The sequence below is a fragment of the Mustela erminea genome, chromosome 4, assembly GCF_009829155.1.
Source record: "Mustela erminea isolate mMusErm1 chromosome 4, mMusErm1.Pri, whole genome shotgun sequence".
In the NCBI taxonomy this organism is placed as follows: Eukaryota; Metazoa; Chordata; class Mammalia; order Carnivora; family Mustelidae; genus Mustela; species Mustela erminea.
The window spans coordinates 143,602,612-143,629,118 of NC_045617.1; the positions used below are offsets into that span (position 1 = coordinate 143,602,612).

General features: G+C 39.1%; 1 protein-coding gene across 4 annotated transcripts in view; it reads left to right on the plus strand.

Annotated features, from left to right (window-relative positions):
* CDKAL1 (CDK5 regulatory subunit associated protein 1 like 1) overlaps positions 1-26,507 on the plus strand; it is a 632,670-nt gene that overhangs the window by 103,706 nt on the left and 502,457 nt on the right. For all 4 annotated transcript variants that reach the window (XM_032341217.1, XM_032341216.1, XM_032341219.1 and 1 more), the window contains one exon: positions 1,760-1,844. In XM_032341217.1, coding sequence (XP_032197108.1) covers positions 1,760-1,844 — 85 coding nt within the window. The remainder of the gene's footprint in view (positions 1-1,759; positions 1,845-26,507) is intronic.

Sequence of the window (26,507 nt, forward strand, 5' to 3'; positions counted from 1 at the left end):
GGCATCATGCTGTCACTTGGGGTTCCCTTCCCAGGAGGAGAATGTGTGTGCAGACATCCGTTTGTCCTTCTGATCTTAGCTGCTTAGACATCCGTTTGTCACTGACCTTAGCTTCTGCTCCTACATTGGCGTACATGGAAGGTGCTGCGGTTTTCAGTTTTGGTTTTCCTTTCATTGTGGTCGTCCGGTTTTAACAAGTATGTCCTGCTAGGCATCAAGGTAGTGGGAATAGCAGTGAACATGTGAGGCATTTACAAAGGCCGTTCCTAAACTGGATGGGTTGCGGTTATTGATTGCTTTGCCGGTGAGTTTATCACAGTACGACGGCCCCTCTCCCTTACCTGCGGTTTCAGGTGCTCGCGGTCAACCACAGTCCAGAAGCAAGTGAACCCCCCCCACCCCCGTGCCATATTGCTGGAAGGCCAAGTAGCAGCGTGCTGCTGTGCCCCAGCGCGAGTGTTCATGTCCCTTCGTCTCCTCACACAGACGTCTTACCCTCTCATCATGCAGGCATTCACCATCTCCCAGCAGCACAGGAAGGGGGTGAGCAGAGTACAATAAGGTATTTTTACAGAGAGGGAGAGAGAGAGAGAGAGACCTGTTCACATAAGTATTTATTTTTTTTTACAGTATGTGGTTATAATTGTTCTATTTTATTACTGCTGTTATTTTCTTACTGTGCCGAATTTGTAGATGAAACTTTATCACAGGTCTGTATGTGCAGGAAAGCCTATAGCATTTTTAGGGTTCACTGTTATCTGTGGTTTCTGGCATACCCTGGGGGGTCTTGGAATGTTTCCCTGCGGATGCAGTAGGGGCTGGGGGGGACCACATACAAAACAGTAGTTGATCAAATTGGTGAGAGGAATGAGAGTCTCACTCTGAGGTAAATCATTAACTTTTTCAGGGAAGACAAAGTATATATATATATATATATATATACACACATATATATATATAATATTTTATTTATTTATTTGACAGAGATCACAAGTAGGCAGAGAGGCAGGCAGAGAGAGAGAGGGGGGGGAAGCAGGCTCCTTGCTGAGCAGAGAGCCTGATGCGGGGCTCGATCCCAGGATGCTGGGATCATGACCTGAGCTGAAAGCAGAGGCTTTAACCCACTGAGCCACCCAGGCGCCCTGACAAAGTATATTTTTAATAACTTCTTAGGCTGCAGAATATTTGGTATATGAAAATATCTGTGCCTAAAACATACTGACACAGTCCAAAAGGGAGCAATGAGGTTGCGTACTCGGAAGGTGAGGCTGGTTCCACTTCAGTTTTTGGAAGTTTTAAAATACTCTCAAGTATCGGGGCACCTGGGTGGCTCAGTGGGTTAAAGCCTCTGCCTTCGGCTCAGATCATGATCTCGGGGTCCTAGATTGGGCCCCCCGTCGGGCTCTTTGCTCAGTGGACAGTCTGCTGCTTCTTCTCCCTCTCCCTGCCTCTCTGCCTACTTGTGATCTCTGTCAATAAACAAATAAAATCTTTAACAATAAAATAAAATACTTTCAAGTATCGAATATAAGGGAAGAAAATGCTTATTTTCTTTATATTTTAAATGAAAAGATACAGCGCAGGGTATACATTTTTATATTTCTCACATGTATTTCCACATGCGTCTAGCGGGCCCCTTGTGTCAGGCAGTTATGGGTTTACGTGACTGCCCACGGCCTCTGTCTGTCTCAGTGCTGCGCGAGTGAGCTGTGATTAAGTGTGATACTGAAATTTCTATTTTATATTTGTTTTTTAATAGAAAATGCATCAGACGCAGATTTATGGCTCCTGAATAGTTGTACTGTAAAAAACCCAGCTGAAGACCACTTTAGAAACTCAATTAAGTAAGTGGAAGTTGTTTTTTTTTCCTGTTTTTTGTTTGTTTGTTTTTTAAATATAAGTGAAGATAAGTTGAGGAAATCCATTTAAAAAAAATTCCCTAATATAAATATTTAGTATGTGTCAAAAAGAATAGGAGTTGGACTTGTAAGATTATACTGTTTTGACTTTGATAAAGAATGAAGCTTTACTCTAAGAAGTTACATTTTCCTCATTAGGATTTTAGATTTATCCTTTGATCGATGTGAAATCACTGGTCATTCTTACATTTCACTGAATGAATTTGTTACCATTTACTGATCAGAGTTTTCCCAGCGTTTTGCTTTTATGAACACTTCTGCTGTGAATATTTTGAATGTGTTTTCTGGTGTGCCTGTGCAAGAGTTATTTTAGTTTATGTACCTGAGAGTTGAATTATTGGGTCACAGGCGTGTGTGTGTTCAGACTTGAGTAATGTCAAGCTCCTTCTCGTGGACGGGCGTGCCAGTGTTCACTCTGAGTGCTAAGGGATGTGTGGAGTTGTTCTGCTTTCTTGCCAACTCTTCATATTGTCAGATTTCTAAATTTTTGCAGTCTTGTGGTACAGGTGATACCTCACTGTGATTTTAATTTGCATTTCCATGACTTCTAATGATGTTGAACATCTTTTTATATGTTTATTAGCTATTTGGACTTACTTTTTTTGTGAAATGGCTTTTTAAATATTTTTTCCTGTTGTGTTGTCTTTTATTATTTGTGGGATTCTTTTATGTATTCTGTCTGCTAATCTTTCCGTGTTATACAGGCTGCAAACATCAATTGTGACTTGTCTTTTCACTTTCTTTGATGGTATCTTAGGATGAAGAGAAATTCTGGCTTATAATTTATTTTTTTCTTTTGAGTCTGTGTTCTTACTATTTAAGAAGACTTTTTCTCTGTCTTGAAGTTAGGATATTCTCTAGTATTGTCATCTAAACGTCTGATGGTTTTTACTTCTTACATTTAAATTTGTAATCCATCTAGAGTTAATTTTTGTCGTGTGGTCCCAGGAAGAAGGTCCAATTTTATTTTATTTCCATGTAATCACTGAATTTCTTCAGTATCTTTTCTTGTTTCTTAAAAATCCATTCTTTTCCCTTTTTTCTGAGTATTGCCCATTCTGTCATGTTGAGTGTCCGTAGATGTTTGGGTCTGTCCCTGGACTCTCTCTTTGGTTCCATTGACCTCTTTCTTTATTCTGGCATGATTCTACACAGTCAGTGATTAATACAGATTCATACTAAGCCAAAATATTTGGTAGATATCAAGAATGTCTTGGCTTTTCTCGGTCCTTTGTCCTTCTATATAACTTTAATACCAGGTTCGAAGTTCAAGGAAAATACTCGTGATTCTGATTGTCATTGGACTGTCTTGATGACTTTGAGGGGAGAATTGGCATCTTTCTACATTTTGAGTTTTCCAGTTCGTGAATAAGGTATTTAGGTCTCCTTTGACCCTCCAGAAGTGTGTAATTTCTTCCTCTAGCATCTGTACATGTTTCAGATCTTTTCTCCTAACAATGTAGGGACAGCTGCATTGTCCCAGTACCATTATTATTATTGTTATTTTAAAAATCTATCCATTCTCCTTTTACCTGTGAAGTAATTTTTTTTGTTGTTGTTGTTACACTACTATACAAAGTAATTTAAAAGAAATACTCATTTTCTAGCCGTGTTTGCTCCCAAGGTCTCTTGGGATCGATTCTGGGAGCAGTGTGAAGGATGCTTGGGTGCAGGGTGAGCGCAGATCAGGAGCCCGTGCTGGCGAGAGCTGTGCTTGTGGAGGGGCTGTTGGCCTCATCTCCCAGAGAGGCACTTGGATTTGGAAGAAAGGAGTTGACTAAAGAAGGAAGAATTCTTTCTATTTTTAACATTGTCGAGTATGGCTCCGAGACCCGCGGCTTGAATGCAGGGGGGAGTGCCCAATGGGGAGGGCAGCTGGAGGGAAGACGTGTTTTGGTTTCGAACAGGCCGTTATTTGAAGCCACAGCTAAGTACTCCGATAAAGTGATGGTCCTGTTTGATCCTTATCGAGTCCTTCTGAGTGCTGGGTACGTCCGAAATGCTGTCCTTAATTGGGCATCACCCAGTGCAATTCTTGCAGTCTGTCCCTGACTTGTAGGTGACAGTTTTATTCTGCTTCTACAGACGAAGCGTCTCTTTTCCAGAGGAAGTTCTCTAAGGCTGGTCATAAAGGCAGGAGTGGGGACTTTTAGCCTAGGCAGCCCAGAGTCACTGTGTTGAACCATTTTATTGCTGTGCTTCCCAGGAAAAGCTGTCAGGTAAGCCGTTACCAGAGACCAGGACTAGGAGATAAGGATTTTATATTTTTTTGCATAGAAGTGATAGCTGAATGGGATGGCATCCTCAAGTCAGAAACTACAGAAGGAACGGAGAAGAGTTCTTACTGGCACTGTGGTGGGAAGCAGAAGAGGTGGAGGTGATGTGGGGTGGGCACAGGGGAGTTGAGTTGTGGTCAGAAGGAGGAGGAGGAGGAGGAGTGACAGCGAGCTGCAAATGACGATTCCCAGATGCTGCTGTTTCGAAAGAATGCTTTTCATTTCCCGCGAAGTCTGTTATGTCCCCGGGTTATCTACTCTTTCCCTCAGAGAAAGGTAAATAAGATGTAAAGATATTTTGGTGCTGCTGATACCCCCTCAGTGCAGAATCCAGAGAATTTAGTTTCTCAGATTCTCCATTTTGTAATGTAACTAATGGCTGTGCTGCTAGACTATTTCTAAAAGTTTATTTAGAACCTCAAATATAGCTTGTGTCAGTGGGTTTTGTTATGTACATGAACCAGAGAGTGAATGTGGTTCTCAGTAATGACTCGGTGTTTGAATGATTCGGTGAAGTAATCCCGTAAGAGAGCTGTCATTTGAACCACTGTAGAGCCGGTGCCGGCCAGCATAGGTTCCTTTAATGCGCTCATCTGCTTGATTGAAAGAAAGTGTAAAAACAGGGTTACAGGTGTAAAATGTTTTTTTTTTTAATGGTTTTGAAGGCTTTTGATAATCACAACTAGTTCTTGTTAACAGAACACCTATGTTAGCATTTGCTTTGTTTCCAGAATAAGTATAATCTGCTAAAAGACACAATAACAATTAGCACTGAGAAAATGTCAAATTCAAGGGACATGTGTACATTTAGGGACGTTCAGTGATAGATTACCTACTCTTGTCAAGCTTTTCCCTTCATTCGGATGCCTTCGTCCTGGTCATCACCATCCCCTAACAAAGGATAATGAAGATGGATACTTTGTAAACTCTCGCGTACCGTCCGTTACACTGTATCCTTTCCCTTCACCTGGGTTCTTTTCATCATAGTGAGAGGACACTGAATTTCTAGGAGAGTCTGATGTAGTGAGACAACACTGAAATGCTAGGAGAGTCTGATGGACCATTTCCCTTCTCCTTGTTCTGTTTCACTTAATCCCTTAAGCTCAAATTTAGAGATTCACAAAGGTGAGCCTAGATCTTGCACAAATAATGATGGCGTCACTTTGCCACTCATTTCCTGAGTGTGTCATCATTTCTGACCTTCTGCCTTTGTGTCTCTTCCAGTGTATGTGTGGTATTTAATAGTTTGTCTTTAATCACTTATCATCTCATTTTTCTCTCTGTTGAGCCACCAGCCAGTCAGCCATCTCATTTTAACAGGAACGAAGAAAGATAACTTTAAGGGATTTACCCTCTTTCGTGTGATTGATACCGTTGGTATTAAGATTCTTGAATCATTCCTCTCCTTGATTCAGATCCATGAATTGTGTAATCCAGACAAGGTAGCCATGGACCGATTCCCATGCCCCCCACACCCCCCCACCGACCCCGGTGGTGGTGGTGGTCAGACTTCACGCTGTGTATTGTGGGGAGTTTTATTTAAGTCTGGCCAAAGAGAATATTGGCTTAAAATTACTTGGAAGACTTCATTTTATAACTAGTGCTGATGATAAAATATTCCGTCTTTAAATAATTCCCTAATCTAGGCAAAGTAGCATACCGGATAGGAAAATGGCTGTCCGTATTTGTCTGTAGGCTGGGCTGCTCAGTGCTTTATACTGGCTCTCTTCTAGTTGATCGGATTATGAGGGTTTTTACAGTGTTTGTGTTACTAGTGTTCAGATTGATAAGGAGTAGGAGTGTTAGTAGTGAAAATGGAGTTGAGTGATTTTTGCGGGGAGGGGCTGCCTTTTGAACTTTGAAATCTTAGATGCTGTTGCCTTCAGTAGTTTTGAAAAAAGTCACTAATGAGCCCCATATTTTGTGATGGCAGCCTGTTGGATGTATACTCTTTCTTCTTGAGCCTTTGCTAGTTGCCCTGTCCTTGTTTTATTCATTACACCAATTTGATTTAGACAATATGGCCTTTAACTTGAGGGGCTCTTGAATAAATGAAAAAGATCAAAAGTTTCAAAAAAATAAAATTTGCTCTTAATGAGAGTATCAAATAAAAAAACTCCTTTGGTTAATGCTTTATAGAAATGTGGGATCTTTTCTGTGCCACCTAAAGGAGGTCATTCAGAGGCTGGTAAAAATAAACACATCTTGTGTGTTCTATATAAATGACAGAAAGAATAGCCAGCTTGCTTTGATCATGGACTGTCAACCTCTGTTTGACCTTGGGCGTTATTAACCCAAACGGGCAGTGTGGTTTAGCCATGCTGATAGTGGGTAGACAAGAATCACTAGTTCTTTGAACCACCTTTGCTATAGAAATAAATGGTAATGTTAAAGGGATGGTTTAGACATCTGAGTGAAATTACTCGAAAGAACAGTTAGGATATAAGGAGTGAACAAAGAGGAAAAGTTTGTGTTGAGACAGTGTTGACTTTGAGTAACATCTTTTGGGTGTAGGATGTTCTGTTGACAGAACATAGAAGTTAATGGACGGTCATTCTTATTATGAAATTATTTTTTTGCTTTACCTAGATTTAACCTGGAGTTCTTAATTGTGATAGTATTCTTTCAAACTGGATTTGTGAAATGTTTTAAACCTAATTTAGGAAGAACAGAGAAGTGCTTGGCCTTTCAGTTAGTAATTATCCAGCTTATAAGGAAATAAAAAACTTGACTGATTCTGTTGTTAACCTAGATTCTTTAGCAATCAGTTATCTTTTTCTTTTTCTAATAAAAATAATTGGCACTGAAAGACAAAAGTAACAGTAGGCTTTAGTTTGGGCCTTTTGCAAAACACAGGTCAGGTGACACAAGTTGTTCTTTTAAACTAGTTTTTTATACTGTACATTGTGGAATTTTTTTTTTTTTTTAAATTAGATGTTTTAGTTCTGGCTTCTCTAGTTGTATGAGATGCCTTTGGTTCATTGTGTATTTTAGGTCCTTGCTTAAACTGTCCGTGGCAGCCACCGGAGGCCCTGTGTGATCTTACCACTCACAGCCTCATGGCTTGAGTCTTCCCTGCTCGCCACAAAGTTTCCCTCCGTATGGAATGTTAGTTTGGAGTTTTGGACCGTTGGGCTGAGTATGTGTCGTAGACCAGGTGTGGGTCTCCGAACAGCACTGTGCTGACATGAGTTTACATTTCCTCCTGTCATTTTCCCCCTCATCTCCTTCACTTGTGTAGATACTGTCCGTGTGCTGATCACTTGCACATTGCTGTTTCCGACCCTTATCTCCCCGTCCAAGATCAGACCTGTGCATCCCACTGCTTCCCCGCCTTCTCTATTCAGATGAGTCCCAGACACATCTGGTTATCGCGCGGAACCTTTTCCCCAGCTGCTGTGTCCCCTCCTGTTGCCTGTCCTGTTTGCTTGCACTGTCCTCTTTTAGATAGTCTCTGAGTTTTCTTTGATTCCTTTACTTCTAAAATATCTTTTCCTGGGACACCTGGGTGGCTCAGTCGGTTAAGCATCTGCCTTTGGCTCAGGTCATGATCCATCCCAGGGTTCTGGGATCAATCCCTACATTGGGCTCCTTGCTCAGTAGGGGGCCTGCTTCTCCCTCTGCCTGCTGCTCCCCCTGTTTGTGCTCTCCCTCTCTGACAAATAAATAAAATCTTTTTTAAAAAATTACCTTTTCCTTCTCCTTCTGAGCCTTCTACTTCCTCTTTTTTCTCGTTTGATGTTAATTAGCGTTACGGTCCTTACGTTGTAGTAAACGTTCTCTGGGAACTTGCAGCGAACCTCTGTTTCCTCATGTTCCCTCAGAGTGCCATGAACTAGACACACATCTGGCGGGAGCCCTTTCCGTGTGTGCCTGTTGTTACGCTGGCGTTATGGGTCCTTGTTATCTCTTGCTCTTCGTTTCACAGCAGAACTCCGGCTCGTTCTCTGCTGCTTTTCTGCCAGTCTGTGCTCTGCGCTCCTTCACACCCTGGGCTGGGTCCTTCCCAGCCCACGGAGGAAGATTAAATCTCTTAGTGTAACAAGGTCTCTGTACAAAATCTCTTTTTTGCCTTCCTCTCTAACTTGTTTTCCTGCCACTCCTTCACAGAATTCTACCTCTCCCCGACATGATAGGATTTCGTGTTTGCATATGGTCTTCCTTTCCCCTGTAATAGGCTCCCCTTTCTCCCAGATGCAGGCCTGTATGCCCGTGTGTGCCCTTACACACACACACACACACACACACACACACACACACACACACACAGTCCTGCCTGGCAACCTGTTCATCTTTTGGAACTCATATCAAAAGTAATATCATCTGTAAGGTCATCTTCCTTCTAATTCCCACCCTTTACCTCCAAGGTCCACAGAGTTAATCATCCTCTATTCTCTGCTACTTCTCGATCCCATACAAACATCTGTTGTTGAATATTACATTTTATTGTCCGTTTACATATTTGGCCTTCTACTAGATTGTGAGTCTTGAGGTCAGGTTACTGACCTCAGGATAATTCTTTTTTATGGAGTTTTTGACCCTCTGATCTTCCTTTTCTTGGGAAACAGAAATCATTAATAGACTGCTTGTCAACTCTTCTAAGAATGGTCCCCCAAGGCCCTTGTGAATCCCTTGTCGGAGACAGCCTGTGTATTTGCAAAGAGGAGAGACAGAATTCTGATTTTCAGATATCATATTAAAGGAGCCTCTTTTTAAGAAATCATGCTCTTTTTATATTTTACTTATAAGCTAGGAAGAAACCTGACCCTTGTCTTAAATGAGGTAAGAAACTTATGTTTATCATTGTTAGCCTGCGTTTTCTTTCTAGAGGGAAGTAGTAATGGGTGTCAGAAATCGTTTTTTTTTTTTTTTTTCCTTTCAAGTTTTTGTTTAAAGTCCAGTTAGTTAACATTTTATGTAATACTAGTTTCAGGAGTGGAATTTAGAGATTCATCACTTACCTACAACACCTAGTTCTCATCACAAGTGCCGTCCTTAATCTCTTATCACACATTTAATCCACCCCCCTGTCTACCTCCCCTCCAGCAACCCTCAGTTTGTTCTCTGTAGTTAAGAGTCTTAGTTTTATGGTTTGCTTTTCTCCCCCCCCACCACCAAATTCCATAACGAGTGGAGTCATATGGTATTTGTCTTTCTCTGACTTAATTTGGTCAGTGTAATGTAGTCTAGCTCCATCCATAGCAGTACAAATGGCAAGATTGTGTTCTTTTTGACGGTTGAGTAATATTCCATTTTATGTATGTACACCCCCCACACACACACACATCCCCACACCCCACATCGTCTTTACCCATTCATCATTTGGGCTCTTTGCATAATTTGGCTTTTGTTGCTGTTCTGTGAACATCAGGATGCATGTATCCCTTTGAATCAATAGTTTTATATCCTTTGGGTAAATACCCAGTTGGGCCATTGCTGGATTGTAGGGTAGGAATTCTTGTCACTTCTTGGCCTGGTCACTTGGTCAAGCTGGCAGAAGTCCAGCTGTGAATGGCAAGACCTTGTTCTCCCTGACAAATGAACTGGGCCAGCTTTAGAACCTTGATCCTTGGCTCAATTGAAGCATCTCATCTGGAGTCAGAGGAGAAGAAAAAGTTGTAGATAAAAAACTGGTAGGGTTTGGCTTTGAGTTTGACAAGCAACTAATTACTCAACACATGTTCGTAGGGTCCGATTGAACTGATTCTTCCTTTTTGGGGAAGAGAGTTTGGCCTCATTCTATCTATGCATCAGCGTGTCATTGTGAGTGTACTGTTCTGTGTTAGGTACGTTACACATAATGTAGCTATGTTAGTATCATACATTTATTTTACATTTGAGTATCAAATTGTTTAGTTTCACAGAATGAGCAAAAAACATCAGATAAGCCATCAAATTAAAAAAAAAATCAACACGGCTATTGCAGGGGAGGAAGCAGAAGCGTTGGTAAGGTGAACTTGAGAAAGGACGTTGTGAGGGAGTCACACAGTAAGATCTCTGCGGACAGAAATACTGTTGAACACCACATTTCTCTGGAGAAGTTGTTTAGGCATTAGGTCTTACCGTCATGCCATGTGTGATTCGTATTATTTAAGCCTTAAGTCATGGTTCTGTTTAGTCTGTTTTCTGTCGTTGCAAGGACTTTATGGGGTAAATAATGATGTTGGAACAACATGCTTTCCGGAAACCTAAATGAAGAGCTCTCTGTTGATCCCTAAAATGAAGGCTAAGAGTCATATAGGTTAGAGCAGATTTTGGCTCCTTCCTTGTTACAGGCTTTAGGTTGCTCGTCCCCTAGCCAAGGAAAAACACAGAGATGAAGGGGAATACAGGGTGATTATTATGTATTGTATCCCAGGGAGAAATGTGATTGCAAATAAAGGAGAAAGTGTATTTTGGGGTTGAACTTCTGATTGACTTAAGCAAAACCAAAGGAGAGAATGGTTAAATTCACAGTTGAAGGATTAGTAACTTATTTTGCAAATCAGAAGGAGAAAAAGCAGTTCAGATGTAGTAAGCCATTTCAAAATGCAAAACCAAGTTTTGCAGTTATCTAAGATCTTTTTGGTGAATAGTATTTTGCATATTTCATGATTACTGTTACATCAACAGTCACTTTGTTTTTGCCATTTTAAGCAAGAGAGTAAGTGAAAGAGGTCAGTGTATTATGTACCGGCAACAGCTGGCTGATAGCATTGAATACTTACGTAATTAAATATATGTGTTGGCTGTGGTCCTAACAGCTCTGTAGGTGGAGGCCCAGGAAAGCATGCAGAAACTTGCTTTAGCAGGATTAAAGAAGAAATCAACATGATCTGAGCTGGTGCTTTCAGCCAAGAGTGATTTCCTATTGTTTTGGTTTCAAAGACATTCTACTTATTCTTGGTGTGTGTGTTTAGACAACAGAGAAAAAGACTCTTGTGTTTTTTTTCTCCCCATATTGTATGCTCTAAGTGTAAGAAACATAATCTTTCTTAATTTTTAGTCACTCAGTGGTATTGTTTAATAACTTTTAATAAATGAAATAAAAAACCATCTGACCTTTAAACCTATAGTACATGATACCAAGATCGTATGTGTTAACTGTTTCTGTTCCTTGCGGACAGTTTGCATTTAGGTGTCCTCTGGGCCAGTTAAAGGGTTGCTTTGATCTTAGACCACTTTAAGGCATGGTTGTCTGTGATCATGGAAAACTGGGTCACGTAGCTGTGCACAATAAACAGAATGCACAGGTAAAATGCGACTGCACTTTTCGGCTGATAGCCTCATCTGTGGAGGCAAATCCTATTCAGAGTACCCTATGATTATTTCTATTCCTGTTTTTATAGCTCAAGGGCTGAGGCCAATCCTTAAGGCACCTTTGAATACAGGCTTTGATGACCAGAGAGCACCTTTGTGGGTTTTAGAAAAAGATGCCAGGCCTTGTAGACACAACCCCACATGGCTATGGATGGCTGCCCTATATAGGTAATTCTGTATTGAACCATCTCTTCTTGTGTCTGTACCTCATGTCAGGGTGGCTGCCCCTCAGGAACTTGCTCTGGTAACGGTGCTTGACCGTGAGAGTTGAACAAATGAAAGAACCGGGTCACGTGTTTGCTTTCTTTCTCTGTTTATCCCTTTGACCCCACTCTCCCCTGCCTCCCTCAGAACAGGTATTTTCCTCTCTAGCTTTTCATAGAACTTCTGTATCCCTGTTTTCTGATAGATTGCATCATTTAGAAATTAAGTTAGGCTGCATGTTCTAGAAAACTCAAAAAGTAGAGGCTTAAATAAGATGGGGCATTTATTTTTCCCATGTAATGTGTGAAGTCCATTGTTAGGAAGCTGCCTGTTTGGTTTACCAATTTAAGGATGTACGTGCTCGGTCTTTGCAGTTTTATTGATCTTTCTGTTATGGTGTAAAGTGAATGTTACTGTCCAGCCATTATATGTATTTTCTAAAAATGAGGAAGTACCAAATGGGACAGTGCCCCTTGACTTTGTCCCTCCTTTAAAGAAGATTTATAGGAAGCCCCACTCAAGACTGTGTGTTCCAGTGGTTGGAACCATATCGTATGACTGTTCTGTAAGGGAAGCTAGGAAATAGATTGTTGTTTTGGACTGGTTACATTGTTGCTCCAATAGAATTGGGGTTCTGTTGATAAGGGAGAAGGGAGAACTTTATCTGGGGGCTAACTTGATGTCTTTGCTGTAGATTATTATCTTTGGGACAAAATACAGATTTTGTTTCTTTTTTTTATTAAAGATTTTACTTACTTTTTGACAGAGAGAAACAGCGAGAGAGGAACACAAGTAAGGGAGTGAGAGAGGGAGAAGCAGGCTTCTCGCTGAGCAGAGAGCCTGATGTGGGGCTCGATCCCAGGACCTGAGATCATGACCTGAGCTGAAGGCAGCTTAACGACCGAGCCACCCACGTGCCCCTAGATTTTGTTTCTTATTTGTCAGGATCCGTGTATTAATTAGTTTCTCAATATACTTTTAGACAAATGACCCTCCTTTCTCCTGATTTCTTTATTAAGAACATTTAGGAAAAAACATAGGTGCCACTTGAGAACTTCTTCCCTTTTTGGTTATCCTGACCTGGCTTTGATGAGGTACTAACAAAATATGTAGGAGGAGTTCATGGCTTAGCTGTTGCACATACTAACACTGATACTAGTACTGTTGATGATGATGATGGTAATGATGATAAGGACTTACTGGGATTTTCAATTACTTTCTGATCCTAGGACCTGCAGGTAACATACTTGACATGGAACCATTAAGGAAGGTATCTCATTGTTTCTAAGATTCAGTTTTGTGATACAATAATTATAAAGCTGGTTTAGAAACTAGAAAGTTTAAAAGAATTTAGATAGAAAACAAGAGTTTAAAATTGAATATCATGGAATTAAATGACCAAGTAGAAGACAAGTTGATCCTTAAATACAGTCTATAATTAAATGTTAGTAAACACTATTTTATATAATTCTAAAAAGTTTGTTTCTGCTGAGAACAATGCTGTTTTTCACTGAAATGGAAATTTAGTGTTGTATATCTAATGTGAAAAAAGTGGAGAATTAGAAGTAACTATTGAAACTCTAAACAATGGAGGGCACCTGGGTGGCTCAGTCTGGGAAGCGTCTGCCTTTGGCTCTGCTCATGATTCCAGGGTCCTGGGATCGAGTTCCACGTTGGGCTTCCTGGGCAGTGGGCAGTCTGCATCTCTGTCTACGCCTTCCCCCTGCTCATGATCTCTCTCTTTCTCTCTCTCTCTCGGATAAATAAATAAAATCTTAAAAAAAAAATCTAACCAGTGGGAAGAGCCATATAAAACTTGTAGAGTTTCTGTAGTTTGGAGCCATTGGCCGTTATTATAGGAAAGTTAAGGATTATAAAATTCTCACCCTGGAATGTACCCTGAACATTCAGCAACAGTGTCTTTTGTGTCTTTGCAGAGATACACTGTTGAACCGTTGTTATGAACTACCCAGACAAATTTATGTTCTAATGACCCATTCTTTAGTATTTTTCTTCTTTTGTTGAAGGTCTGTGTGTGTGCATGCTTGTCTGCTTTTCTCAGCATCGATGCATTGAGAAAGAAACTGACAGAATCCCATGATAGAAACTGTGCTGGGAAAAGTACAAATTAATGTGTATGTCAGGGATCTCCTTTACAGTAAGTTTTAGAATCAACAGCTCATCCTTTGTGCCAGGCAGTGATGTGTTTTCTAGCCCATAAATTTCTTTTCTGTTATAAGGGGTCAGATAAGAAAAGTTTATGGCAAAACTAAAAAGTTTAATTTGATGCTTTCCTTAAACACATGTCAGTATTTTATGATAGCTACTGAAGAGAAAGACTTACTTTTCTTTGAATGAGAAAATGTCAGCGTATTTTATAGTTTTTTTAGTCATCCGGGGTTGAAGCATAGGTTAATTTACTCTTGATATTTTTACCATTTTTAATACATAACAAAGATTTTAGTATGCTTGATCAAGTTAATTTTAAAATGGTAATTAAAAAAATTACAGTAGAACTGATGGGTATTCGTTGAGCAAACCCGTACAAATGGTGCTTTGAGTTTGTGTTTCTGATGCCTTCTGATGCCTTCATTGTCCTACTGCCTACGTAACTTCGGGCAACTGGTTGAGCCTTAGAACTGATGTGTGAGGAGAGCACTGATGGGACTGAGACCCTGGGTCTCAGGAAGAAGGTTAACTGTGGTAGGGGGATTGCAGGACGACCCTTATCCTAGTGGAGGAGAAGGAAAAGGTCAAAGACCTGGAATTGGGGAAATCTTCACTCTCCTGTAATCTGAGGGTAGTCGTTCTGATCCTGGCAGGCTCCGTGATCCTTTTGTGTGTCAAGTACATTGCACTGTACCCTTTATTATTCTGAGGTGAAATTCATAAATAATGTAATCTACCTATACACATAATAACAACACTGCTCTGAATAGAATTAACATAAAGGGGAAAACCAGAACTTGATAAGGTAATAATATGTTTTAAAAATGTAAATGTTCAGGCATAGATACCGTAGGAAATGCAAGGAATGTGTGTATCTAGAAGCACACTGAACATGAGAGGAGTGAAGGCAGGTCATATATGTGTAGCCTTATTAGCTTAAACACCAAGAATGCCCTTCCCTAGTGATGCGCCTTTTTCTCAAGCAGATGACTAGTCTTTGTAAAGTTCTCAGTGCAACAGAGTGTGATTTTTCCCCCCTCCATTTTCATAAAAGTTGGATTCCTGAAACTGTTTAAAAAATGCATTGTGTTTATATGTGAAATAGATGTAGATTCTAGATAGTATTAATATTTTTTAATACAATTTTTTTTAATCTAGTATTTTTTTTTAATGTTCAGGGAGATATTGAGAATTCATACATGACATAGGGAATTCTTTATATGGGACAAACCTATGCATTAGAAGACCTAGAGAACTTCTGACTTCTGTCCACTAAATGGCAGTTGCAGTCTCCAGTATCATAATCAAAAAGATTCGATTAATTTAATGACTTAATGGTTTAAATTTCTGTATGGCCTGAAGCACCCAAATCAGCATTTTAAAAAACCCCAAAGATTTTTAAAGATATAAAATTTATATGTATATATGAATTTCTATTTATATGAACATATAAAGTCATATATAAAAATCATATCTATTCATATATATATGCATATATATATATGAATAATGTCAAAGGGCTCTTTGAATGAAACAGCTTAATTGGACAGTTTCCAAAGGGTATGAATAAGCAATATATAGAGGAGGAAATGCAGGAAAATATGAAAGAGTTTCATCCTTACTGGTGGTCAGAGAAACACAAATTAAAATGAGATGCCATATTTTGCTGAGTATGTTGGATTTTCTTCCCCCAGGAGATCCTGTGCCCCTAAGATTGTGGGGAAATGTGATACATTGCTGGTATATCCTAGTATATTTGAATTACTATCATCGTTCAGGAAAGTAATTTTTTGATAGGTATGAAAATAAAAAATAGGTATGCCCCTTGATTTAGCAATTCTGTTTTATGACCCTCTCCCCTACTGATGGGAAAAGACTTGTCCGCAAGGATAGGGATATAATCACCGATTACATTATTGTTGACAGCGGCCGGAAGCACCGCGGCAGCTCTTCATCTGTTCTCCACGTCCCTTCCGGGTTCTCTCCTCTCTCTCTCCTTTCCTCTCTTTCTTCAGTGGTACATTCGGGAATAATTCCATACAGGTAGAGATAACGCTTCCTTATCCTTTCATTATGGATTTCTAGAATACTTCTTTGTGCTCTTTTTCATGGATTCCTAGAAATAGTGTTCTGTCTTATGCACATATTTTATTTAACTTACCTTCTGATGGACATTTAGTGTTTTTCCTAATAAATGGTTATTGTAGATATTGTCTGTGAACATGTTTTGACTGGGGCTTGATAAAGCCTTAACTTTTTTTAACTTGCACCTTGAAATGATAGCATAGTTAGAAAAGAGATGCAGGAGGAGTGCAGAGACTACCCCCCACCCAGACCCCTCACTGCAGTTCTGTGATGCTCCCGTGTCTTGCATCACCATAATGCAGTTGTCAAAACAGGCAATGAATATTGATCCAGTACAGTGAATGGTTAGACAGTTCTTATGCACCCATTGTCTTTTTTTCTAGTTCAAGGGCCCCATTTTGGATCTCACAGTGCATTTAGTTGTCATGCCGATGTCTCTCAATGGGACAGTTTCTCTGTCTTTGTCTTTTATGACATTGACACTTTTGGAGACTACTCGTCAGTTATGTTGTAAAATGTTGCCTCATTGGGGCTTTTCTGTCATGTCCTCATGATTAGCTTCAGCTCTGCATTTGATCAAGACTACGAGAATGACAGACACATGTCCTCGGTGCGTCAGTCATACCGAGGAGATTCTGGGGGCTGTAATGTCTCTTTATAGTTAACGTTAACATGTAGTAACTAGTTTAAATTTATTTCATTAAATTGGTGGCTTTTGCCATTCTCCAGTATAAAGTTATTATCGCCCCCTTTGGAATGAACAAGTACTTAGTGATACTTTCAGATTATGCAAATACTGTTTCTCATCATGCTTTCACCATAAAATTTAGCCATTGATTATTCTTGCCTGCAACAGTTAATACTATAATATATATAATATATAATATATATTATAATACTATAATATAATACTGTTTCTCATGCTTTCACCATAAAATTTAGCCATTGATTATTCTTGCCTGCAACAGTTAATACTATAGTATTTATCAAGCGGTGATTTTTCTATTTCCACTATGTGTCTACATTAATTAATTGGAATCTTGCTATAAGGAAGAGCATGGACTCCTTTCTGTTTACTTCATTATAGAGTCAAGTTTATTTCTTTATTTTGTGGAGCATAATAATCTCTTACTATCATTATTTTATTCCTTGAATTGTTCTGGCGTTGACCAGTGTAAATTCCTTTCGGTGACTCCTTTCTGGTGCATGGGGTAAACCTAGCTTCGGTCCTGAATGGAGCCATTTCTCCATGGATCCTGGTTCCTTTCACTGGTGACTGGTATAAAGACCCCTAATCCGTATGCTCTTTGCTAGCGGGGTGTCATTGCTTCTAGGCAATGTTAGTGGACAGAGTTAGGAGATGTATACAGACTGTATTTGTATCTGTTTATCTTTGCATTTATTAAGAAGCACGAGGTCATAGTACTCTCTCTGATTCCATTTCAACTGCATAGGGTTTATTTCTAGCCTTCCCTCCTTTCTTATATGTACCTCCGTTCTAGATCTGCGAGAAACAAACCTCTCATTTCCCACCATGTATATGTTATTTCTTTAATTCTATTAAGCATATAAAGTCATTTTGGAATTACTAACCCAATCTCCTGTGAAAAGACATTTTACTAAGTAGAATATAATGTTTAAGTCCTTTTTGTCTTTCATCTTGCAAGATGTAGCCAAAATGTTACTTTCCAAAGTTAGATTGAATGTGGTTATGTTATTAATTTGTGATTCAATTAAGTTCATTTGAAGCCACTTGTATTCCATTATGGATTCTGCCCACTTCCTGTCTGGTTTTAATTTTTTGTTTTGTATTTTTTTTTTTTTTTTTTTTTGTATGTGAAACATGAGCATGATTTTCAGCCTCAGAACTATGCTAAGTAGTGCACTGAGAGAAGGATCATTGCCCTGTCACTCCTCCCGCCCTCCCCATTACTCTGTTCTTTTCAGCCTCATCCCCTCGACCTCCCAGTAGCTTCTGGCTGCTTCTCGCTTTTTTCCACATACAAGCACACGTCAGGTTGTGATTTTCCTATTTCTGTTATGCCTTTTATATTTATTAACTGCTATTCTACTGTGAAGAACTGTTTTTTTTTCTTCTTCTTCTCATTTCAGTTATTTGTATCAGTATGGACTCATGATTATTTATTCTGTGGGTCATAATCCCACAGAGTAAATTGTACCAAATTCTGGATGTGGAATCTATGTAATTTTTTAAAATTTCCCTTTGTGGGTGTCTGGGTGGCTCAGTGGGTTAAGCCGCTGCCTTTGGCTCAGGTCATGGTCTTAGGGTCCTGGGATGGAGGCCCACATTGGGCTCTCTGCTCAGCAGGGAGTCTGCTTCCTCCTCTCTCTGCCTGCCTCTCTGCCTACTTGTGATCTCTGTCTGTCAAATAAATAAATAAAATCTTTTGAAAAAAAAATTTTCCTTTTTTTTTTTTTTTTTTTACTTAACTGATAACATATTTTAGATATTCTTTTCTTCTGTACTGTAGCCTATGAACTTTGTATCAGGTGGTAAGGGATTGTCCCCGTTCTTCCATGTGGCTGTCCCTTCCTCCACTGTGGCCACAGCAGGGTTTAATCTGTGGTATTCCTTTGTGTGGACATTTAGGTCGTTTCCATGAATTCATAATTCCAAATAACGCTGCAGCAAGTAAACTTTGGCACACAGATGTTTTATGTTGTTGGAGGGGTGTCTTCTGGATACATTTCTAGAGTGGAGATTGCTAGGTTGAAAGGTAAGTGCATGTAGAGATATTACCGAAATGCTCTTCAAAAGGGTTGTGCTGATTTGCATTCTTAAAGGGCAACGTGTGAACCTTGGACATTTCTGCAGCCTCTCAAACAGTGTAGGGGAGCATGGTGTCCCCAGGGTGACCACTTTCATTTCTTGCCTTCTCTGATTCTATGTTTGGCCATTTTTATATCCTACTTAACTGTTCATGTTGTTTTCCTATTTCTTATCCGCTGTCTCAGTTTTTGGAAGTTTTTTATGTATTACAGATAATTTGTCTGTAATATGTGTCACAACAGACACATTCTCCCAGTTTTTCAATTGTCTTTTGACTAGGCTTATGGTGTTTAGTGACACGTAAAATACTTCATTACATTTATAAAATGTTTTTCTCCAGTTTCTCCTGGATATCGAATCCTAATTCGACCATAGCCTTTCTGGAAGCTGACACTCATGGTTTCCTCTAGTGCTTGTTTGGGTTCATTCGTTTGTGTTTGCATCGCCGATCCATTTGGGGGGTGTGTGTTAGACGCTGTTGAGCTATGGCTCTGCTTTCATCCTGTCCACATAGCTCTTTAAATGTCCCACTGTTCGATATTGAACATTTCATCTTTTCCCCAGTGTTTCAAGATGCCGTCTTTATCATATGTTACATTTCCAGATTGACCTACGTCTAACTTGAGCTTCTTGCCTTATGCCACAGGTCTGTTTACTTATGTTCCGTCCACTCTGTGTTTACGGAGGTTTTATTTATGATATCTCGTGGAGTTTTCTCGTGGTATTAATCTCTCTTTGTGGTCTTTCATTTTTCGTGTTTTTTTTTTTTTCTCTCACTATTGTTGCACATCAGTTTCTTCAAATGAACTTTATTATCACTTTTCTAACTCCATGACAAAAGCGATTGGTACTTTTCCTGGTAAATAAAAATTAATCATAAATTAACTTGGGGAGAACCGATATTTTTATGATGTTGATTCATCCCACCCAAGGATAGAAGAGGGTACGTTTATTCAGATCTGCTTCTCTTACTTTCAGGAGTGTGTTAGTCTTTTTCCCAATATCAGTTTGGGATATAGCTTGTGAAGTTTATCCCTAAGAATTTTATGGTTTTTGTTTGCTATCTTAAATGCTTTCTCTACCTTTGATGAAGATTTTATTTTTTGTCCTCAACTTGGTTATTGTTTGTGCCTACAAAGGTTGTTGTTACTTTATTTTATATTTTAACTTAATTTTTTATCATCAATTTTTATAAATTTTTGTAGGATTTTCTAGATGCATCGTTGCTTCATCTGCAAATAGATGTTCCTTTCTTCTTTACCAGTTTTTATCCTTTAATTTATCTCTCTTGCCTCATTACATTGGCAGTAAGCTCATTGGTTCGAGGGGGAACTTCTTGGAGGATATTTACTGGATAGGAGATAAGTCTCTATCTTCTGTAAATCAGCATTTACTGGAAATGTCTTTCAGCTAGCTCCCTTTTTCTGTGGGTTCTTTTGGGATATTTTCCATTTCATATCATCCAGCTCTGTATTAGACTGAAATCCTTTCATATTTCTGACTTCTGTTTAGTTTTATAAGGGGTGGTTACAGCATTATTTTGTTCATGGATATTTATAAGTTACAATTTTGTTGTCGATTGTGGCTTCAGGATTAAAGTGCTCTTTTCATGGTTAAGTATTTTGGCTTGAATTCTGCTTTGTATACCCTTTTGATTTTAGCCATTCTGAATTGTGCTTTAGACATGTCTCTTATATGTAGAATAGAGTTGGGTCTTGCTTTGTGAGCCATATTTGAAATCTTGTTGTTCTGTTGATATGGCTGATACATGTGGTCGCAAGTCTGTGGTCGTATTTTATAATTCTACATTATTTTGTATTTGCTGTGTTTCTCTATGAGATATAGTTTATTTTAAATTAATGACATGTTATTTAGGAACATTTATATTATTCTGTGGTTACCTTTGTCTCTGTACCTCTTAAATGCCTGTAATCCTCTGTCACCATTGAATTGTTTACCTTCTGTTGTGTTAGAGTTTAATATGGTACCTTTTAACTTCCGGCTTTTGCCAACCAAAGAACTTATTTTACTTTCTCAACTCCTTTCCCTTTTCTTCCCGTTCTTTTTGCATTACTTCCGTTTTGTTAGGACATATAGCATTTGCATATCAATCTTCAACTTTCAAAGGTTAATGTCTCCACCTTTATTTTCATCATAGTTTTAGTTATGTGTATGAACGGTCTTATCACTCTTTTTCCTTTCATATGATAGGTGCATTAAGCTAGATTCTTGGAGAAAGGATAGTGATTCTTCTGTGTAGAGTTTTTACAAGGCATTGATGCTTGAAGGACAGCTTGGTTGGATATAAAATCCATTATTCATATTTTCTTTCATTCAATTTCTAAACAGTGCCGTTCCCTTGTTGCTCTGCATTGTGTTTTGTTTTAGACAACTCTGATGCCAATCAGATTCATTTGCCTTTGTTCATTGTTGTGTCTTTTTTTTTTTTAAAGATTTTATTTATTTTATTAGTCAGAGAGAGAGCGCGAGCACACAAGCAGGGGGAGTGGCAGGCAGAGGGAGAAGCAGGCTCCCCTCTCAGCAGGAAGCCTGATGTGGGGTTGGATCCCAGGACCCACCTGACTGGATGGCAGACACTCAACTGACTGAGCCACCCAGGCATCCCTGTTTTATCTTTTTTTTCTTTTTTTTTTTTGCTAGAGGCCTTGAGCTTATCTTTATGTTTGAAACCCAAGAGTTTAAGATTTATTTGGGAGTTGACTGTTTCAGGTAAATTCTTCCAGGCATTGGTTGGCACTTCAAATATGTAGATTCAGATCTTTTATTTCTGCAGAGTTTTCTTGGATTATAGTTTTAAATGTCTGTTTTACCCCCCTCTGTGTTTTTTTTTTAATTGGGGGGGTTTTTTTGCTTTTCTGTTGGGACTCCAGTTTTATGAATGTTATTCCTTCTTTTCTGTTTTCTAATTCTACCACTTCTGATGTTATTTTTTAACTTTTCTTTTAATCTCATTTTTATTATCTTGATTGTTTTACCACATTTCTTCAATACTCCCTATTAAATTTTTACTTGATGTGAGGATGGATCTTTATATTTAGATGGCGTCATTTTGGGGTGGGCTGGTCAGGAAGGCCCTTTGAAAGCGTAAGTCTAAATACAGACATCGGGTGAGTTCTGTAATACTTATTCGTAGTCAGTAAGAGAAGAACATTCCAGACAGAGCAGGAAAACACTAAAACAAAAACAAAAACAAAAACCGTTTTTTTTTTTTTTTTTAAATTTCTATTCTTAACTGCTCCCATTCAGGTTCCGCCGTCTTCAGGCAAGACCTAGCTTATTACGAGGAATGGAAATTATATGTGGGTAGTGTTTTGTTCTGTTTGGAACTAATTGACAAAGGGTTCATTATGATCAGTAGTGGTGGATAGAATAAATGAATTATTTTCCCACTAGTAACTGGTGGATGTGCAGCAGAGTGAGAATGAGTGGCATTGTTGTCCATGCCATTGGCCACCTCGTAGAATAGACTACCACGTGGGGAGATCCTTTTAGCCATTTCTTGAGCAAATGCTGTCACTCAGCTCTTTCCTGTTAGATACTGTAAGAGGCACTGGGGACATGGACCCTTTCTGAAAAAGAGCTGACAAAGCCTCTTTCGACCAGATCTTTAGATACAGTTCTCTTCTGTGTTGAATGGCTTATGGATGGACTCAGGTATAATTAAATTTTGTAGTTCCTGAAAAATGAATGAACATTGCTTTAGAAATTTATTGGATGAACATCTTTTAGAATATACTACATTGAATTTTAAAAACTTTTTATTGTAATAATTCTAGTCTCCACGTGTTAGGAGCATGTGATTCTTGATCTTAGAGTCATGAGTTCAAGCCCCATGTTGGGCAGAGATTACTTTAAAAAAAAAAAAAAAGACATTATATTTGAAGTTAGTTTTCTTATAAATGTGTGCCAAACCAGGAAAAACTGAGGATGAATTTCCCGCCAGAAAACACTGTTAGCAGTATTGGATTCTTTACATTCATTGCTTAAACCATGACTATTCTAGGGCTAGTTTTTTTTTTTTTTTTTTAAGATGGTTAAAACTAGGGCAGGTTGTCACTTGTCTGGATTTGTTCTTTCAATAAGCAAGACTTTATGAACACTAAATGTTGTCTGTCACCGTCTACATCTGTGATTCCCTTTATTCTGACTGAAAGAAAATCTTTACTTCCTGCAAGTAGCTTTATGTAGAAAGCTGGCATCACAAAGCACTTTTGGATCGACTCTTTTGCCTTAAAAAACACTGAAAGATGAAATTTAACACTGATGTTTCTGTTCAGCAAGGTGAGGCTCCTTGTAACAGGGCAGCGTTGAAAGCTGTGTTTCTTGTTTACTAACCTGCAAAGAGGCATCTTGTTCTTACCATCAAAGTTTTCCAGCATCGGGATGTGATTTTAAGAAAATAACAGTCTTTGATACCAAGGATATGATTTAGTGCCTGAAATGAACAATCAGCAATGAAAAAGCAGGTTGGAAAGGGTACATGGCTTCAGTTGTGTTTGTTGCGTCACAGTGATTGGTAATATTTAGCTCACGTGTCTTTCCTGGTGGCCCGCTTGAGCTCAGTTCTTTTAGTTGTCATGAATGCACTTACAGTTCTGTGAAAGGATGGCATCGCAGGATGGATGAATCCCTGGACATTACATTACAGAACACTGTTAAAGTGTGATCTGGAGTCCGAAATGTTTCTAGGTAGAAACAGCCCTGTGCATGCCCACCTTTAGGAAGTCCATTTTTTCCCCTGCTTCTTATTTGGGTACCTTACTCCCTCCACTACTTCCCCTTCCCCCCTACTCTGTGACTGGACAGCCCGGTATCCGCCTGCATTGGAATTCTGTGTTCTTTCCATTTTACCCTGCTTTGCAAATTTATTGAATTCCTACTCCGTTGCGGACATTGTGTTAGAGGCCAAAGATTTAAAAAAAAAAAAAAAATGAAGTCCAAGTTCTGGTCTTTTACTTGAGAGGAAAGACAGTATGCCAGTTACCAATGTAAAGTTTCTCAGCCCCCTGTGCAGTCTTTATGGGACCAGGAGCCAACCCTGAAGTAATTCTCCCCCTGTTAGTCTCTGCAGTATTAGCTCTGTCAGTAGAGGGCGCCGGAGAGAAACCGCAAGGTGGGAGGGGCAGGAACGCTCTTCTCTGGGGTGCAGCCCTCCTTCCTGTCTCCTTTCCTGCATGAGCCGCAGGTGGCTGTGTGGACCCCCTGGTGTGACTGCTGGGACAGCATCCATCCTGCCTCCTTTCCCCGATCTTGCAGGCCACATGGCTGATGTTCCGTTCCTCCTCTGACTGGATAACATTTGTTTTTCTGGTATCCGGCTCTAACAGCACTTCTCTCTTAAAGTCTTCCTTAAACTCCAGCCCCCGTGAAGTTTCCTAACTTGTAGGTCTTTAGAGCAGCCTGTGCTTACCGTAGCTGCCCTGTAACGTTTTGCTGGCTTGGGTTTTTTCTCCCTGCAAACTGCGAGCTCCGGTTTCCTTCAGCGTGCCCAGTGTCCTGCAGGGCCTCTCAGATGCCTAGTGAATTGATTCAAATCTTCTGTTATGCTCTTTGCTCCTTGCTTCTACCCAGTAAACATTGCTTCTGAGGGAAAATAATAGCTGTCTTTTATTGAGTAATGTGTGAGGTACTCCTGCATACTCTGATTACGTAGCCTTACGTTAAACCTGCAGAAGCACGTCTGCAGGTACGTTTTGAGGGATGAAGTCTCTTCCCCCAGGTTTGCGTTGCTGGGCAGTGACAGAGTTGTTTTTTTCAAACCTGGGTCAGTCCCACTTCAAAGACTCATACATGTTCAGAAGATGTTAAAACTTAGACCAGTTTCTCTCTTAGACCAGTTTCTCTGTCTCCCTTTTTAAAAACTTGGTACGTTTCTGATGCTTTCTTTTCATTATAGTTAGTGTAGGTCCAGTAGAGAGCCCTACAATCCAGCATTTCGTTAAAAATTCCTAGTTGTGGGGTGCCTGGGTGGCTCAGTGGGTTAAACCTCTGCCTTAAGCTCAGGTCATGATCCTGGGGTCCTGGGATCGAGCCCCACATCTGGCTCTCTGCTCAGCGGAGAGCCTGCTTCCTCCCTCTGTCTGCCTGCCTCTCTGCCTACTTGTGATCTCTGTCTGTCAAATAAATAAATAAAGTCTTTAAAAAAATTTTAAAAAGGGGCACCTGGGTGGCTTAGTGGCTTAAGCCTCTGCCTTCGGCTCAGGTCATGATCCCAGGGTCCTGGGATTGAGCCCCACATCGGGCTCCTTGCTCAGTGGGGAGCCTGCTTCCTCCTCTCTCTCTGCCTGCCTCTGCCTGCTTCTGATCTCTGTCTGTCAAGCAAATAAATAAAATCTTTAAAAAAAATTAAAAAAAATTCCTAGTTTTATTTATACTTAGAGATTTATCTGTTAGCAGAAAGTTGCTTATGAATAGTGTCTTGTCCTCTTCAAAGTTGGAATTAATAAAATGGTTCTTTCATCTCTCACAGTCATTTCTAGGGAAAGGAAATCACAGAGGAAAAAACCATAATGTCCATTTTATGACTGTTGTATAATTCCACCTGGGGATAAATTGTGTTTTCTTTGTCATTGATTTTTGTTTGTTAAAGGCTTACGTTGTGACATTGATTTTCAAAGTCATAGATACTTTATCTAGGAATCATTCAGAATTGAATAAGAAACTCTGTATTTATTATAAAGGCTCATGTTTTATGAAGCTGATCTTAGTGTTTAAAATAGGTGATTTTTAAAAATACCTTTGGTTGTTGATCCATAGACTTTTCAAACTATTTTACTAGCCAGTTATAAAACGGTAGCTTGCAGATTGTAGAACATTTGGGAAATACAATTTAAAAGTCACCTGTACCCCCTTATGTAGTGGTTACCATGGTTAAGATGTTGGCATATATGACTTCCTAATCTTTTTTCTGTATTTGTTTCTCTTTGACATAAAGGAAATTGTTTTGTAGTATTTTTGTATCGTACTTGAAAAAAATGAGTTTAACTCATGATATATTAATTTTAAATGGCTGCATAATGTTTCATTTTAGAGATCTGTTATTTATGTACATTCTTTCGCCAAGTACTTAGGTTTTATCCAATATATCACTTGCTGAAATAATTATATTATAACCACCAAATAAATCAACAAGTTTGGGTATAATTTTTTGTATTCGTTTCTGGTTATTATATACTAAGCAGATCAGATTCTCAGAGGTGGACCTTGGGGTCAAAGAATGAGCATTTTAAGAACTCTAGATATGTTTTGTGTCATTGTCTTTAGACGAGATGTACCCATCAACCTCCTTACTAGTCATGTGTGAGAGTGAGGGGGAGATTCTTTTCTCTCCTGTGCCACTGGAATTCTGTTGCTAATTTAATGGGGATTGGGATGTTAGCTCATTGTTTTAATATCTGTCTCTTTGATAACCATTGAAATTAATATTTTTATATTTGGGTTAGTTACCATTAGTATTGTCTTTATTTTAGATTTCATGTCTTTCAAGTATATGCATATGAGCTTCTTGTATATTGAGAATAAGCTATAAGAGAACTTTCAAAGTTAGGACTTCTTTATCATGATCATGCAAACAGTAATAAGATTAAATTTTACTTTCGAATTTTGAGAAAAGGTTTTGCAGATCTAGTATGAATTTGATAATATCCTTGTGTACCCTCTATTGTCTGCTTGAGTACTTTCATGAGTATTAAAAAAAAAAAAAGGAAATTGAGATTGTGGTATGCTCTAATTATTTAGCTCATA